Raw genomic sequence first — 16,205 nt, 5'->3', positions numbered from 1 at the left:
CTGTCCATATTTCCCTATTCATTTTTCCACACACTGGACAAGAGGAGCACCAGACACAAGGTTCCCATAAACACGCAATCACATTGCAAAATCTACATTGTTATACAATCATCTCCAAGAATCAAGGCCTCTGTAACACAGCTCAACAGCTTCAGGCACTTCCCTTCAGCCACTCCAATATATCATAAACTAAAAAGGGACATCCATACAATGCACAAGAACAATCTTCAGGACAACCTCTTGACCCTGCCTGAAATCTCCCAGCCACTGAAACCATACCTTGTCCCATCTCTCTCCCGAGCCTGGCCAAGAAGGCTCTCTTAATCCCATGATGCCAGACCTAGTGAATACCAGTTCTGTCCCACACTGCCAGGGAAACTCACACCTGGGAGACATACCCCTTGCATGGGTGTGGACAGCGAGCTCACCTGCCAACTTGGCTTAGAGAGAGAGGCCACATCTGAGCAACAAGGGGTTCTCTGGGGGAGAATCTTAGGCATAATTTAAGTAGGTTTAGCCTATCCTTTGCAGGAATAAGTTTCATAGGGGTGAACCCCACAATCAAGGGCTCAGTCTATTGATTTGGTTGTCCCCACTGCTTGTAAGAATATCAGAAATTCTCCAAATGGGAAAGTTGAATATTTCCTCCTTTCTCCCCAGACTTCGCAAATACTTCTTTATTCACTGCCCAAATTACTCCGGGATATATCAGGGCATCACACAAACCTGGACAAACCAACAAGATCTCATGTCCTATTCAAGATTCCATGTAATTGTGGTATGCAACTAAACTGACCAAACAAGTCAAATTAGGGGATGTGCTACCCAAAATATAAATTTTGCACCAACTAAACATCTCTCCTTTTGGTCTCACACAGAACATGAAGTTCTAAAATGTGAATGATATCATCCTTTACCATGTATTCTGACCTACCTTAGATAAGCTTCATTCACATTTCTAGTCAAAGGCTGATCCCTTTTTCAACTTTTTAAGCAGTTCTTTTATTATCCCACATCTTTCATTCATTCAGTTCCATGTATTTTTTATTTCCACTGAGCCTTCCTCTTTGATCCATGGATGATTTAGAATTGTGACATTTAATTGCCATGTAGTTAGAGATTTCCTGTTATTTTTGTTATTGACTTCTAGTTTGATTCCATTATGGTGAGAGAAGGCACTCTGTATGATGTCAAATTGTTAAATTTGTTTATGTTTCTGAATATAGTTTCTCTTGGTAATGTTCCATGGTCCCCTAAAAATATAATTTTTTCTCTTTTTTTGCAGTGTTCTATATATGTTGATTCAATCCTGGCAGCTAACTGTATTGTTCAGGTATTTTACATCCTTGCTTATTTTCTGTCTAGTAGTTCTTTCCATTCCTGAGAAGGATATGTTTAAGTCCTCAACTATAACTGTGGATTTTTCAATTTCTCCTTTCTGCTATATTTTTGCTTCATGTGCTTTGAGACTGTATTGTTTGATGTGTACATATTATGGTTATTATGCATTCCTGGTAGGTTGATCATGTTACAATATGTATTTTCCTCTATCTTCAGTAATTTTTTGCTCTAAAGTCTATTTTATGTGATATTAACGTAGCCACTTCTGCCCTTTTTGATTACTGTTCACATGGTACCTCTTTTTCCATCATTTTTCTTTCAACCTACTTATATAGTTGAATTTAAAGTAAGTTTCTTGTAAACACCATGTAGATAGGTCATGCTTTTTATCCAGGCTGTCAATCTCTGCTTCTAATTGGTATATACAGACCATTTGTATTTAAGATACTTATTGATATGTTAGTACTTACATCTGCCATTTTATTTGTTTTCTGTTTCCTTAGTTTTTATTCCTATGTTTCTCTGTTCTTGTCTTCCTGTGTATTATTTGCACTTTTTTATTTTTAAATTTATTTTTAGTATATTAGAGTGTCACTTTGCATAGTTTTCATATATAAACTGTGTATCTGTTTGTTGCTCTGGGCATTGCATTATACAAATATGATTTATTATAGTGTACTGGTGTCAACATTTTACCCCTTTTAATGAAGTGTGGAAACCCTACTGCCATTTAGGTGTCCTTATCATCCCTATTTTTAAATATCATTATCTTCAGTATCAGACAGTGGTGTAATTTTTGTTTTTATGAACACATATGACCTAGAAAACTCATGAGGACAAGGATTATTGTATTTCTTCTCTTTACATTATTCTGTTTACTTTTCTGGTGCCCCAAGATTCCCTCATCAATTATTACCTGTCTGTTTGAAGCACTTTCTTAAGGCATTCTTTTTTTTTTTTGGCTTTCAAAAGGGGGAACTTAATAAGTTGCTAGTTTACAGTTCTAAGGCTGAGAAAATGTCCCAATTAAAACAAGTCTATAGAAAGGTCCAATCAAAGGCCTCCATCCAGGGAAAGATACCTTGGTTCAAAAAGGCCGATGAAGTTCAGGGTCTCTCTCTCAAGTGAGAAGGCACATGGCAAACACAGTCAGGGCTTCTCTCTCAGCTGGAAGGGCATATGATGAACATGGCGTCATCTGCTAGCTTTCTCTCCTGGCTTCCGGTTTCCTGAAGCTCCCCGGGAGGCATTTTCCTTCTTCATCTCTAAAGGTCGCTGGCTCGTGGACTCTCTGTTTTATGGTGCTACAGCATTCTCTGCTCTCTCTGAATCTTTCATTCTCCAAAATGTTTCTCCTTTTATAGGACTCCAGAAACTTCTCAAGACCCACCCAAATAGGTGAAGACATGTCATCACCTAGTCCAGTTTAACAACCACTCTTGATTAAATCACATCTCCAGGGAGATGATCTGATTACAGTTTCAAACATACAATATTGAATAGAGATTATTTTACCTTCATGAAATAGGACTTTGATTAAAACATGGCTTTTCTAGGGTACATGCAGCCTTTCAAACCAGCACACCAAAATATAAATTTTGCACCAAATAAACATCTCTCCCTTTAGTCTCACACAGAAGTTGAAGTTTTTTTTAAAGTAAGTCTACTTTTGACATGTGAGTATATGTTTAGTTTCCCTTCTAATTGAAGGGAAAACCAAAGGATGGTTTCATTGGATGTACAATGAATGACTGATGGTTCTCTTCTTTCAGATTTTGAAAAATGTTGTATCACTTCCTTCTGGCCTCTATGGTTCAGATGAGAAATCCTCTATTATTTAAATAGGTGTTCCCCTATAGGTAATGAGTCATTTCTATCTGACTGCTTTTTATATCTTTTTTTGTGTTTAATTTTAAGAAGTTTAATTGTGCTGTATCTTGGTATGTATTTCTTGGTTTTATCCTGTTTGTGGTTCACTCAACTTCCTGAGTCTGTAGGTTTAGTGTTTCCCCCTAAATCTGGGATGTTTTCATCATTATTTCTTTGAAAATTCTTTCAGTCTCATTCTCTTTATCCTGTTCTTCTAGGACTCTAATAATACAAACATTGGATCATTTGTTATTGTCTCATATGGCTCTAAGGCTCTTTTGATAATCTTTGGGATAATTTTCTCTCTGCTGTTATGACTTGGTAAATTATATTAATCTTTCCTCAAGTTTACTGTTTCTGTCCTCTGTTACCTCCACTTTATTACTGAACTCAGTAAGTTTTTTGTTTTTTTTTTAACATGGGCAGGCACCGGGAACTGAACCTGAGTTTCTGGCATGGCAGGCAAGAACTCTGCCACTGAGCCACTTCTGTCTGCCCTCAGTAAATTTTTATTGTAGTTATTGTACTTTTTAATTCTATAGTTCCCATTTGCTTCTCCTTTATAAATTCTATTGTTTTGCTGAGATTTTCTGTATGTTCATTTGTTTGAAGATATTTTGTAATTGCTTATTGAAGCATTTTCAGAATGGCTTTTTAAAAACCACGTCAGATAGTTTTGGGAAGATGGTGGAATAAGATAGGTTAATTTTACCCCTGCTCCAAGGAAGAGCTAGAGAAGGGATGGGAGGGCAGCTAAGATGGCAATTCCAGGATGTAAGTGACCTGGGAGAGTCTTACACACTACATAGGGTGGCCCTGGTTGCAAAAGCTGAGGAAATGAGAAGCAGAGAATTGGAGACCATCTGGTTAATGCAAACAGTTAACACAGAAGCCTAGCGCCCTCAAGAGTGCATGTATGGGGAGGCAGGGACTAGGAAGCAAGCCAAGCTGTGTTCCTTGAACACGCTACCCTTACTGGCACAGCCCTGTGTCCCACAACTCACACCACACCCTATGCACCTGAATTCCATCACCTGTCCCCCTCCCTATGTTCCAAGCGTGCTCCCACCAACCCCCTGTGTGCATCCCCACCCCATAATCCTACCCCAAGCATGCATACACCTGCCCCAGCAAAACCCACCTTTCTTGCAAAAGTGCTGTTTTGCCCTACTTCTCCTGAGCACTACCTCCCCTTCCCTGGCCCCTGCAGGCAGTCACCAGTGCATAAAGGTTGCAGGCACTTACCTCCATACCCAGGCTACACTGGTCCCCAGCCCATACAGTCATGCAACTTCACCTCAACCCCCTGACTTTGCACATGTGTACTTCAGTTTACAGCCCTCCCAGATCTGTGCATGCACATGGCCCACATTCATAACCCCCAGCTCTGTGCAGCCAGGCCACATTCATCCCCAGCCCAAGCAGGTGCAATACCAACACATTGCTCTGAGCTCTGTACATGTGCAAAAAGGGCCCCACACCTAAGACCAATGCACACCAGGGCCCCACCCCCCAGATGCCTGCACCCAAACAGCCACATACTCATCACTGTTGGGTGCCCATGTTCACAAACAACAGCATAGCATCCTCAGCCTGCACCAATACCTGCACTGTTATATATCACTGTTGTGCCCCGCCTTGCACCCTGCATCCTGCTCCACATACATACCGCAAATACAAAGCATTAGAGTACTGAAGGAAATCAACTTCCAAAGTAAACCAATCAAGATATTTACATGCCACAAAGACAACAGAAGATCACAAAACATATCGTGATGCAGACAGATGTAGCCCAGTCTAACAACCAAATTAAAACATGAGACAAGACACAGACATTGGAACAACTAATTAAAAATGCTCATATAACTCTACTAAATAAAATAAACAGGATGGCTAATGGCATAAAGGAGATCAAGAAGACACTAGAAGAGCACAAAGAGGAATGTGAAAGAAGAAATAGAAAAATATCAGATATCACAGACATTAAAGATGCTGTAAACCAAATAAAACACAACAGTAGATTAGAAGAGGTAGAAGAAAGAATAAGTGAACTACAGAACAGGGAAAATGATTTCAAGCACTCAAAACAGCAAATAGCAAAAAAGATGGAAAAAATTTGATTGTAATCTCAGGGAAATGATGGACAAAACAAAGTACACAGACATAAGAATCATTGGTGTCCCAGAAGGAGAAGAGAAGAGTAAAGGGCTAGGTAGTTCAGTTGAGAATATAATGGAGGAAAACTTCCTAACCCTTATAAGGGATATAAATATGCAAACCAAAGAAGCTCAATAAACTCCAAATAGAATAAATCCAAATAGGCCTTCCCCAAGACACAAACGAATCAGTGTGTCAAATGTTGGAGAGAAGCAGAAAATCCTGAAAGCAGCAAAAGAAAAACGATCTTCTAAATACAAGGGTAACCACATAAGACTGAGTTCAGACTACTGACACTATGGAGGCATGAAGGCAGTGGTATGATATATTTAAGATCCTGACAGAGAAATACTTCCAGCCAAGAATTTTGTACCCGGCCAAATAGTCCTTCAAAACTGAGGAAGAGATTAAAATTTTCACAGACAAACAAATCCTGAAAGAATCTGTCAATAAGAGACTGGCCCTACAATAAATACAAAAGGGAGTTCTGCCAGTTGACAAAACAAAGACAGGAGAGGAAAGTCAGGAAGAGGACACAGAATTGAAGAGTATGAGTAAGGGTAACTTAAAGGATAAAAAGAGATAGAGGGAAAATGATATAGAGATCTGAGTAATAAAATCCAAGGGATAAGATGGTGGATTCAAGACATGCATTTTCAGTAATAACTTTGAATTTTAATGGATAAAATTACCAATTAAAAGATACAGATTGGCAGAATGGATTAAGAAGTATAATCCAGCTACATGCTGCTTGCAAGAGACTCATCTTAGATGCAAGGACACAGATAGATTGAAATAAAAGGATGGAAAAAGATGTTACATGCAAGTTGTACCAAAAGAAAGTAGAAGCTGGTATACTAATATTGGATAAATAGACTTTAAATGTACAGACATCATGAGAGACAAAGAAGGACACTATATATTAATAAAAGGGTCAAGCTACCAAGAAGAAATTACAATCATAAATATGTATGCTTCCAATTAAAGAGCTCCAATGTACATGAGACAGATATTGGCACAAATGAAGGGAGAGATAGATGTTTCAAAACAATAATAGTAGGAGACTTTAATACACCACTCTCCTCTATAGATAGAACAATGAGACAGAAGATCAACAAGGAAATAGAGAAGATAACAACTTGATAAGTGAATTAGACTTAACAGACATATATAGGTCATTACACCCCAAAACACTAGGATATACATTCTTCTCTAGTGCTCATGAAACGTGCTCCAGGATGGATCACATATAGGCTGGGGCACAAAACAGATCATTAAACATTTAAAAATTGAAATTATTTGAAGCACTTTCTCTGATTACAGTGGAATGAAGCTGGATATCAGTAATCACCAAAGAATGAGAACTTTCACAATATATGGAGATTAAATAACATGCTCTTAAACACCCAGTGGGTCAAAGAAAAAATTGCTGGAAAAATCAGTGGCTATCTGGAGACAAATGAAAATGAGAATACAACAAATCAGAACTTATGGGACATTGCAAAGGCTGTGCTGAGAAGGAAATTTATTGCCCTAAACACATATATTGAAAAATAAGAAACAGCAAAAATTGAGGACTTATCTGCTTACCTGGAGGAACCTGAGAAAGAACAGCAAACTAACCCCAAAGCAAATGGAAAAAGAGAAATAACAAAGACTAAAGCAGAGTCCAATGAATGCAAGAACAAAAGAATAGAAATAATCAATAAAAGCAAAGTTGGTTCTTTGAGAAATTCAATAAAATTGATGGACCACTAGTAAGGCTTCAAAATAAAAAGAGAGAGAGGATGCAAATAAACAAAATCAGAAATGACCATGGGTGTGTTACCAGAGACCCTAAAGAAATAAAAGAAATCATAAGAGGATTCTATGAACAATTACATGACAACAAACTAGAAAATTTATATGAAGTGGATAAATTCCTGAAAAAACTCAAAGAAACTATAGTGACTCAGGAAGAAATAAATGATCTCAATAAACCAATCTCAAATAAAGACAGTCAATCAGTCATCAAAAATCTTCCTACAAAGAAATGCCCAGGGCTAGATGCCTTCACAGGGGAATTTTATCAAACATTCCAAAAAGAACTACCACTCCTGCTCAAACTTTTCTGAAACATTGAGGAAAAAGGAACAGTACCTAACTTATTTTTATGAAGCTAATATCATTTTAATACCAAAACCAGTAAAGATATTATAAGAAAGAAGAATGACAGGCCCATCTCCCTAAGGTACATAGATGCAAAAATTCTCAACAAAAATACTAGCAAATCAAATCCATCAACACACTGAAAGAATTATACACTATGACCAACTGGGATACAGGCCAGGAATGCAAGGATGGTTCAACACAAGAAAATCGATTAATGTAATACAGCATATTAAGAAATCAAAAGGGAAAAATCACATGATCTTCTTGATTGATGCTGAAAAAGCATTTGACAAAATTAAACATCCTTTTCTAATAAAAACACTTCAAAAGATAGGAATCAAAGGCAACTTCTTCAATATGAAAAAGGGCCTATATGAAAAATGGACAGCCAAAGCTGTACTCAATGGAGAGAGACTGTAAGCGTTCCCCCTAAGAACAAGAATGAGACAAGGATGCCCTCTGTCACTACTATTATTCAAAATTATACTAGAAGTTGTAGCTAGAGCAATCAGGCAGGAGAAAGAAATAAAAGGCATCCAAATTGGAAAGGAAGAAGTAAAACTTTCATTATTTGCAGATGACATTATACTATACCTGGAAAATCCTGAGAAATCTTCAACAAAGGTATTTGGGCTAATAATTTCAACAAGGTGGTTAGGATATAAAATTAATGTGCAAAAATTAGTAATGTTTTTTTTGTTGTTAGGTCACCAGCAATGACCTAACTGAGGGGTCAGTTAAGGAAAAACTTCCATTTAAAATAGCAACTAAAATAATCAAGTACCTAGGAATGAACTTAATCAGGGACATCAAGGACTTGTACACACAAAACTACATAACATTGCTAAAAGAAATCAAGGAAGATCTAAATAGGTGGAAGGACATTCCCTACTCATGGACAGGAAGGTTAAATATAGTTAAGATGTCAATTCCCCCCAAATTGATCTACAGATTCAATGCAGTATCAATCAAAATTCAAACAACCTACTTTGAAGACTTGGAAAAGCTAGTTACAAAGTTCATCTGGAAGGGAAAGAGACCCCAACTAGCTCAAAGCATCCCAAAAAAGAAGAATGAAGTGGGAGGATTGACACTTCCTATCTTTAAAACTTATTAAAAATTCACAGTGGTAAAAACAGCATGGTACTGGTACAAAGACAGAAGCAGTAACCAATGGAATCAAATCGAGAGTGCAAAAATAGACCACCAAATCTATAGTAAAACTGATTTCTGACAAGGCCTCTAAATCCTCTGAACTGGGACAAAATACTCTTTTCAATAATTGGGCATGGAAGAATTGGATATCAATAGCTAAAAGAATGAAAGAGGACTCCTATGTTATACACTATACAAAAAGTAACTGAAAGTGGATCAAATACCTAAATATGAGAACTAGGACCAAAAAACCTCTAGAAGAAAATGTAGGGAAACATCTTCAAGACCTAGTAATAGGGGTAGCTTCCTAAACTTTACACCCAAAGCATAAGCAATGAAAGAAAAACTAGATAAATGGGAATGCTTCAAAATCAAATGCTTCTGCACCTCAGAAGACTTTCAAAATAGTGAAGTGGCAGCCAATTCAATGGAAGAAGATATTCAGAAAGTACACATTGGACAAATGTTTGATATCCTGTGTACATAAGAAATCATATAGCTCAACAACAAAAGAACAAACAATCCAATTACAAAATGGGCTAAAGATATGAATAGGTATTTTTTCTGAAGAACAAATATAGATGGCTCAAAAGCACGTGAAGAGAGGCTCATTATCATTAGCTTAAGGGAAATGCAGATCAAGACCACAATGAGATACCACCTAACACTTATAAGAATGGCTGTTATTAAACAAAAGAATTTACAAATATTGGAAAGGATGTGTAGAAATTGGGACCCTTATACACTGCTGGTGGGAGTGTATAATAGTACAGCCACTAAGGAAGACAGTTTGCCAGTTACTTAGGAAACTAAAATTGAGTTGCCCTATGACCTAACAATAGCACTATTTGGCATATACCCAGAAGAGCTGAAAGCAGTGACACAAACAGACATTTGCACATCAATGTTCATAGCAGCATTATTCACTATTGCCAAAAGATGGAAACAATCCAAATGTCCATCAAGAGATGAGTGGATTAACAAAATGTAGTATATATATACGATAGAATATTATGTAGCAGTAAGACGAAATGATGTCCTGAAGCATATGACAAGATGGATGAGCCTTGAGGACATAATGTTGAGTGAAATAAGCCAGACACAAAAGGATAGATACTGCATGACTCTGCTTTTATGACCATGGTAAAGGTAAAGGCAAAATTGGATGTTTATAATACAGAATATAGGGAATTTAAAGGTATATAGAAGCTAGAGATGGGTGAACAGTTAGCTAATGAGGTTGAACTCAAATGTAAGGGAAGAGAAAGAAGTGAAGAAAGTTCTCTAGTGGATGTATAAGTAATATTACTATATTAAAGGTGAACCTGATTGAAAGGGGTTGTACAGACCTATGTGTCCAATGGATTAACACTAGAAATATGAACAATTTCTTGCACAAACAACTTCAAAGGTATCATTCATGTACAGAGAGCGTTTAAGTCCAGGGTACGGGGGTAAAACTGCTCTTGCATGCTATGTTCTATGTTTAACAGGAAAACAGCAGTACCCAGCAATAACAGGGGTAAATAATGGGGGAAGGGACAAGAGTTAACAGGAGGCTTAGATCTCCTATTTGGTGAGGGTGTGTTTATTGGTTATCTTTCTCTCAGGAATGATGACATTATCTAAAATTAAGAGTGTTGATGGACTGTGGACTTTGGGCATTATACTTGATGCCTAATGAATGCAGGTGGCATTGACAGAGAACTAGATTGGTGAATGATGGTGTATACATATGATCGAACATTGTGCTGCTACGAAAAAAAAAAAAAAAGTTATGAGGCATGCAAGACTATGAATGAACCTGTGGGACATTTGGTGAGGCAAAATAAGCCAGAAATTAAAGAACAATTATTGTATGGTTTCTTTAGAATATGCTTATAAGAAAACAGGGGCCTAGATTGTAAGCTCTTACAGCAAACACATTTAGGCCAGAGTAGTAATTGTTATTTCTGGATTTTGAGAGGCTACTTTATATATGTATAACTGGGTATTTAGAGATAGGAATGAAGCCAGTCAGGTTAGGATTAAGGTAATTCAGAACACAGGCATAAGGAAGACATTTCTGTATTTTAGAATTGCACCTATTCTTTGAGACAAAAGGAAGAAAGGTTTATTTTGTCCAGAACCTAAATTTTCTGTAGCACATACTCTACCTCAACCTGTGTGGATAGCTCATTTTAACAACTGAAACATAGGGCACCCAGAATAAGAATGAGGGCTTTTAATCCTGTATAGCTTAATGCAATGCCTGGATACATTCTAAAATATATTAATCAGATAATCAAAAAGTATTGGCAAAGTCCCTTGAGGGATGGGAGAAAATATATGGAACTATTAAACTTCACCATCAGGGAACACCCTGATACTGTATCAAACATTAGGGACACCCAAATCAATAGAAGCCCTTGCTCTTGAGGCTTACTCTTCTGAAGCTTATATAGGTAGTGGAGAAGCCTAACATACCTATAGGTATGCCTAAGAATTACTTCTAGAGGACCTGTTTTGTTGCTCAGATGTGGCCTCACCCTCCCTAAGCCCAACTCTGAAAATGAAATCATTGCCCTCCACCCTGCTTGGGACATTACATCCAGGGTTGAAAATCTCCCTGGTGCCATGGGAGATGATCCCCAGGGATGAGTCTGGCCCTGGTGCTGTGAAAAAAACAATGCCGTCCTGACCAATAAAGGGAAAAGAAGTATAACTAATAAAGTATTAGTGGCTGAGAGAGTACACATAGACTTGAGAGCCTACTCTGGAGGTCACTCTTATGCAAGCTTCAGTTAGACATTGCTACCTGTCATAACTTGTGAAACACAAACCAGCACCACTTCAGTCAATCCTAACGAACACCTAGGGCAATATGTAAGATTCTACAAAGGTTCCATGCACTAGGGTAACTTTCCAGAAACCTACAACCTCCAGATGGGTTCCTGAACCAGATAAGTTCTGAAATCTAGAGTGGCCAGCCTCTCCAGAACATCAGCTAGTTCCATCTCCCCATCTCATATTTTTGACAGCCCCTTACAAAATGAAAAAGTTAGAATGACTATAGCCCAAATACCCCTAAATACTGGGTTAGTAAGATCAAAGGTGATGGTGAGTTATACAGAGAAGGTAGGGTTTAACAAATGAATATGATTGCTGAATCATTAAATGGATATTTCTTTTAGTCTCCAATATCTTAGAGCAGCCAGAAGTAAAAATCTAAAATTACGGAATTGAAACCCATACCAAACTCTGAAATCTGTTCTACAACTAATTGTTGCACTGTGCTTTGAAATTTATTGGTTTTTTGTATATATGTTATTTTTCACAAAAAAGAAAAAAAGTCAGTTGTGATGAAAAAAATATTTATCCCTTCTACTCTCCTATATTCTGGAGCAGCTAGAAGGAAAAATCTGAGATAATGATATGGTAGCCTTGACAAACTCTGTGATCTGTCCTGTAACTACTTGTTGAAGAGTGCCTTGAAAACTACAGCTTTTTTCTTTTTTTGCTTTGTATATATATTATACAATAAAAAAGTTAAAAAATAAAAGAAAAACAAAGAAAGTTCATGAATGAGTGTTAAAAAGAAAAAAAAAATCATGTCAGATAATTCTATTACCTGATTCATTTAATGTGGCTGTCAGTTGATTGTCTTTCTCATTCAAGTTGTGCTTTTCCTGGTTCTTGGTATAATGGTTAATTTTCAATTGTATCCTGCACATTTTGGCTGTAATGTGAAGATACTTTTGGTCTTATTTAAATCTTTTATTTTAGCAATCAATCTCCCTATTTAGGTTTAGCATGCAAACCCTGGTCTAGTTTTTTTTGGCTGTAGTTCATGATACTTTCATTTTCAGAGTCTTTACCATGCTATTTTATTTTGTTTAGTTTATCTGATGCCACTGGGACTTCCACTTATCCTTGCTAGTGCTGATTGAGGGGTAGTATGACTTTTCCCAGGCTAGGAGCTTGTGTGCAGAGTGCATCGCTAGAGTGACCTGATCACTTGGTATCTGTAGGCAAGAGATCTCCAGCCTGCTAGGATGCCTCCCAAACTGGGTTTCTGTGGTGACGTAATCCCTCTTGCCAATGTCACCCAGCTGATGGTGTCTATAGGTGAGGAAAACAATTTTCTGGCCTGCGTGGACAAAAACACCTCCCAGGCTAGGATGTTGTTGTGGCATTATCCCCTTTGCCAGTGCTGGCTAGCTTCTTGGTGTCTCTGGTAGAGAAGGAGAGTTCAGATCTGGAGAAGATTTCTCCTGGTGACTTAATGTCAGGGGAATCCGAATTAATTTCCTCTGCCAGTGTTGATAAGCTACCTTCATATTGTCAGTGGTACTCTGGTTCCATGTGTGGGACGAATAAGATTAACTAAATTGCTTTTTGTTACTAGGCTCGGCATCAGAAAATGCTGGGTCTTGGGCAGCTTCTGTTATTGGGTATGCAATTGTACAACACTCAGCATCTTTGTAGTGGCTCTAGTCATTGAGTTCCTTACCAGTTGATTTTTTCTTTCTACCTTTCAGAGTTCTCCCTTGGTGGCCTCTTGCATTATTTCAACAGTTTATAGTTACAGTTTGCAGGGATGAGAAGGGAGAGGGGACTCTATAATACCATCTTTTCCAGTCCTGAAAGCCAAACTTCAGTTTTACTATCCACAAACGTGACCATCATACTGATAACTTGTGTTATATTTCTAAAAGACTGCTCATGTCTCTTTCTATGTTTAAAACCCTTTTAATAATTCCCATCTATGGACCAACATCAAAATCCACTGGGGTACTTGTTGAAATGCAAATTTATGGGCTCTACATAGACTAATGAGATTCTTTGAGAAAACGCAATTGTAATGAAATTATTACTTTAATATAATAAAAATCACCGTTGCTGTAGGTGAAAGTCAGAAGATCAAAATAAGACTGTTATTTATCATTTCTAGACACTGAAATGTGCTAATAAGAAATAGTAAGGTTAAGTTATATAATGCTTATTGAGATTTTTGTATCAATTATGACTCAACCATATGATCAAAATAACTGGTGCTAATCAGATGTAGAACACATTATATAATATTGTATAAATTACCTTTAAATGCTTCTTAAAACTGTAAAAACCTGCTTATGATTTACAGTGTGCTGATTATTGTATTTTATTTAAGGTTACTTTTATTTTGTAGTATATATAGACATTATGAACTCAAAATCTGTCCTTTATGAGGTTCTTCATATTTTAATGAGGTTCAGTTATGCCAACTTTACAAAAATTATTACTGTTTTCTTAACAACATTCCTACTTACAACACAGAGGAAAACCTATTTGCTGCTTTAAATGAAATGCTACTTACTGCTCTTTTCCTAGAACACCCTGTAATCCAAGGCACTGTAAGGTTTCCTGAAATCTGTGGAAACAATAAATGCAATCTCAGTAAGGTATGTTTTGATACTCCTTAGAACACAAAGAATTTATATATCAAGATAAGTCTGCATTCAGAGCAAATTCCCCAAATAAACAAAGTTGATTCCGTATTGAGCTCAACAGATTTAGAGGGCCTTCTTTTGTGGAAAGAAATTTAGAATTGGTATGTGTTTCCCTTGGAAATTCAAAAAAGTTTCTATGGCTTTGTTGAGACCTGGAAGCATGGTCTCAAAATACATAGACAATAAAATTATAACAAAAATGCAAAGCTCTGTGGAATAAATGAGAGAGTAATCAGCACTTTAGAACAGTTAATGTGTCATTCTAAATAGGGGCACACCTCAAAGCAAGCGAGGACTTCATAATGAAAGGTGTACAGTACAACCTTTTTAAACACAATCCTTCTATTTACTTTGCAAAATCATAACTGACCAATAGATCCTTTCCGAATGTGTTTTCCTTATAAAATTTTAGATATACAAAGTAACTGACAGGAACATTTTGTTTTTTCTAAATTGTGTCTTAATTAGAAGTCTATACTCTAGGCACTCCATCCTTTCTTAAGAAATGTTCAATTGTAGATTTTCACAGGCCCATTGATTTAAAGGAAGATTAATTTTCATAAATGACGTATGAGTACAAAAGGGAGAAAATGTGACCCTTTTGACATTATCATCTATACATCAAACCTCCTAGATAAGGATGTCTTCAATAAGACTTATTCTTTTTGAGTCACATTCCAGTGATCAGTGGTTGTGATGTTTTTCAATGTTGCAACCTTGAGCAGATTTTTTTTTTTTTTTTTACATGGGCAGGCACCGGGAATCGAACCTGGGTCCTCGGGCATGGCAGGCAAACACTTTTACCTGCTGAGCCACCGTGGCCCACCTGAGCAGATATTTCTTATATAGAAAACAAGTATTTCATCTGGGAGTAAAAACTTTATAATAATCTCCCTGAAGTGTTGAAAGATTTGACCTTTACAAATGGAGTAGAATATTATGGTAACTAAGGACGTATTTATTTTTCAATCCTCTCCCATCTACCCATCCACTCATACCTGAAATTGAAATAATTTCTCTACAAAATCCCATTCAATATTATCTTATTCCCTTTTTAATAGAAACTACTAAGATGAATGACCAGCAACACCTGTTGCTCCAGATTTGTCACACAAAAAGATGAGCATAGTTCAATTCTGGTAAGTGTTTAAAACAGAGATCAAAGAAGTCCAGAGGCTCTATTCCAGGTTTGGCTCAAGATATTCTGGGCTTAACCATAGTTTTTACTGGGGGGGATGCACCAGGATTTAGAAGTAATCCAAACTTTCCATTTCCCTCTCCTTCCCTACCAGGCACATATCTTCTGAGAGTCTAACAAGAAATCAAATCAGCATCTGTAGGTGGTGGTACTTTGAGCTCCAGATATGCTGATATGCTTGGGATAAGCTAAAACTTATTTAAACTCTAATATTTTTATGGATTTGACTTCTATTTTTACTCAAGGTAAAATCACCTTACAGTAAAATGACAACTTTTTACCTTTACAATGGAGCCATTGTAAGGTTATATAAACTTAAAGTGATAAAAAATGCATTTTTCAAACTTCTTCAAAATGTAGTTTCTGTCCCAATGATTAATTGGTATATGATATAATGTTTGCAAAGTAAAATGTTTATTAGCCTCAATGAGAGGTAAATCTATAAAAATAATCACATAACATACTCTTAAAAAAATTTGCAGATATATCCAATTGTTTTGGATTATTCGTGCATTCACTCCAATCATCCATTAGAGAAGATAATTCAAAGTTGGTTGTATAGTCGCTAAAGAAAATATGTAAAAAAACCAAGTGGAGTGCCAACCTCAAAGCCTGTTGGTGCTACTTTCCAAATAGTCTTGAACTTATCCTCTCCTCTCCATTCCCACCACTGATTAATAAAGCCCTCATCATCGCAAGTCAGGACTTTTGCATTAGACTCTACTTGCTTCTGGTTTCTCTCTCTTCCTATCCATCCTTTATAATGATTACAAGATAATCATTTCACTTTTCTGTGTCTTTCAAAAGCTATCCATCTAATATGGTAGATTTTTCATATTCTCTTATCTGACACTGCAACCCTT

General features: G+C 36.8%; 1 protein-coding gene and 1 long non-coding RNA gene across 3 annotated transcripts in view; one reads left to right on the top strand and one right to left on the bottom strand.

The window, feature by feature from the left end:
• Positions 1-16,205, bottom strand: part of HDX (highly divergent homeobox) — a 280,072-nt gene that overhangs the window by 177,242 nt on the left and 86,625 nt on the right. For both annotated transcript variants that reach the window (XM_077146730.1, XM_077146731.1), the window contains exon 4: positions 14,012-14,065. In XM_077146730.1, coding sequence (XP_077002845.1) covers positions 14,012-14,065 — 54 coding nt within the window. The remainder of the gene's footprint in view (positions 1-14,011; positions 14,066-16,205) is intronic.
• LOC143671528 (uncharacterized) lies at positions 9,582-15,283 on the top strand. Its single transcript, XR_013169586.1, has 3 exons — positions 9,582-9,822; positions 14,026-14,096; positions 15,206-15,283. It is a non-coding gene; the product is annotated as an uncharacterized LOC143671528 (long non-coding RNA).

Source organism: Tamandua tetradactyla, chromosome X (assembly GCF_023851605.1).
Source record: "Tamandua tetradactyla isolate mTamTet1 chromosome X, mTamTet1.pri, whole genome shotgun sequence".
Taxonomy (NCBI): domain Eukaryota; kingdom Metazoa; phylum Chordata; class Mammalia; order Pilosa; family Myrmecophagidae; genus Tamandua; species Tamandua tetradactyla.
This window is presented reverse-complemented; position numbering and strand designations above follow the sequence as displayed.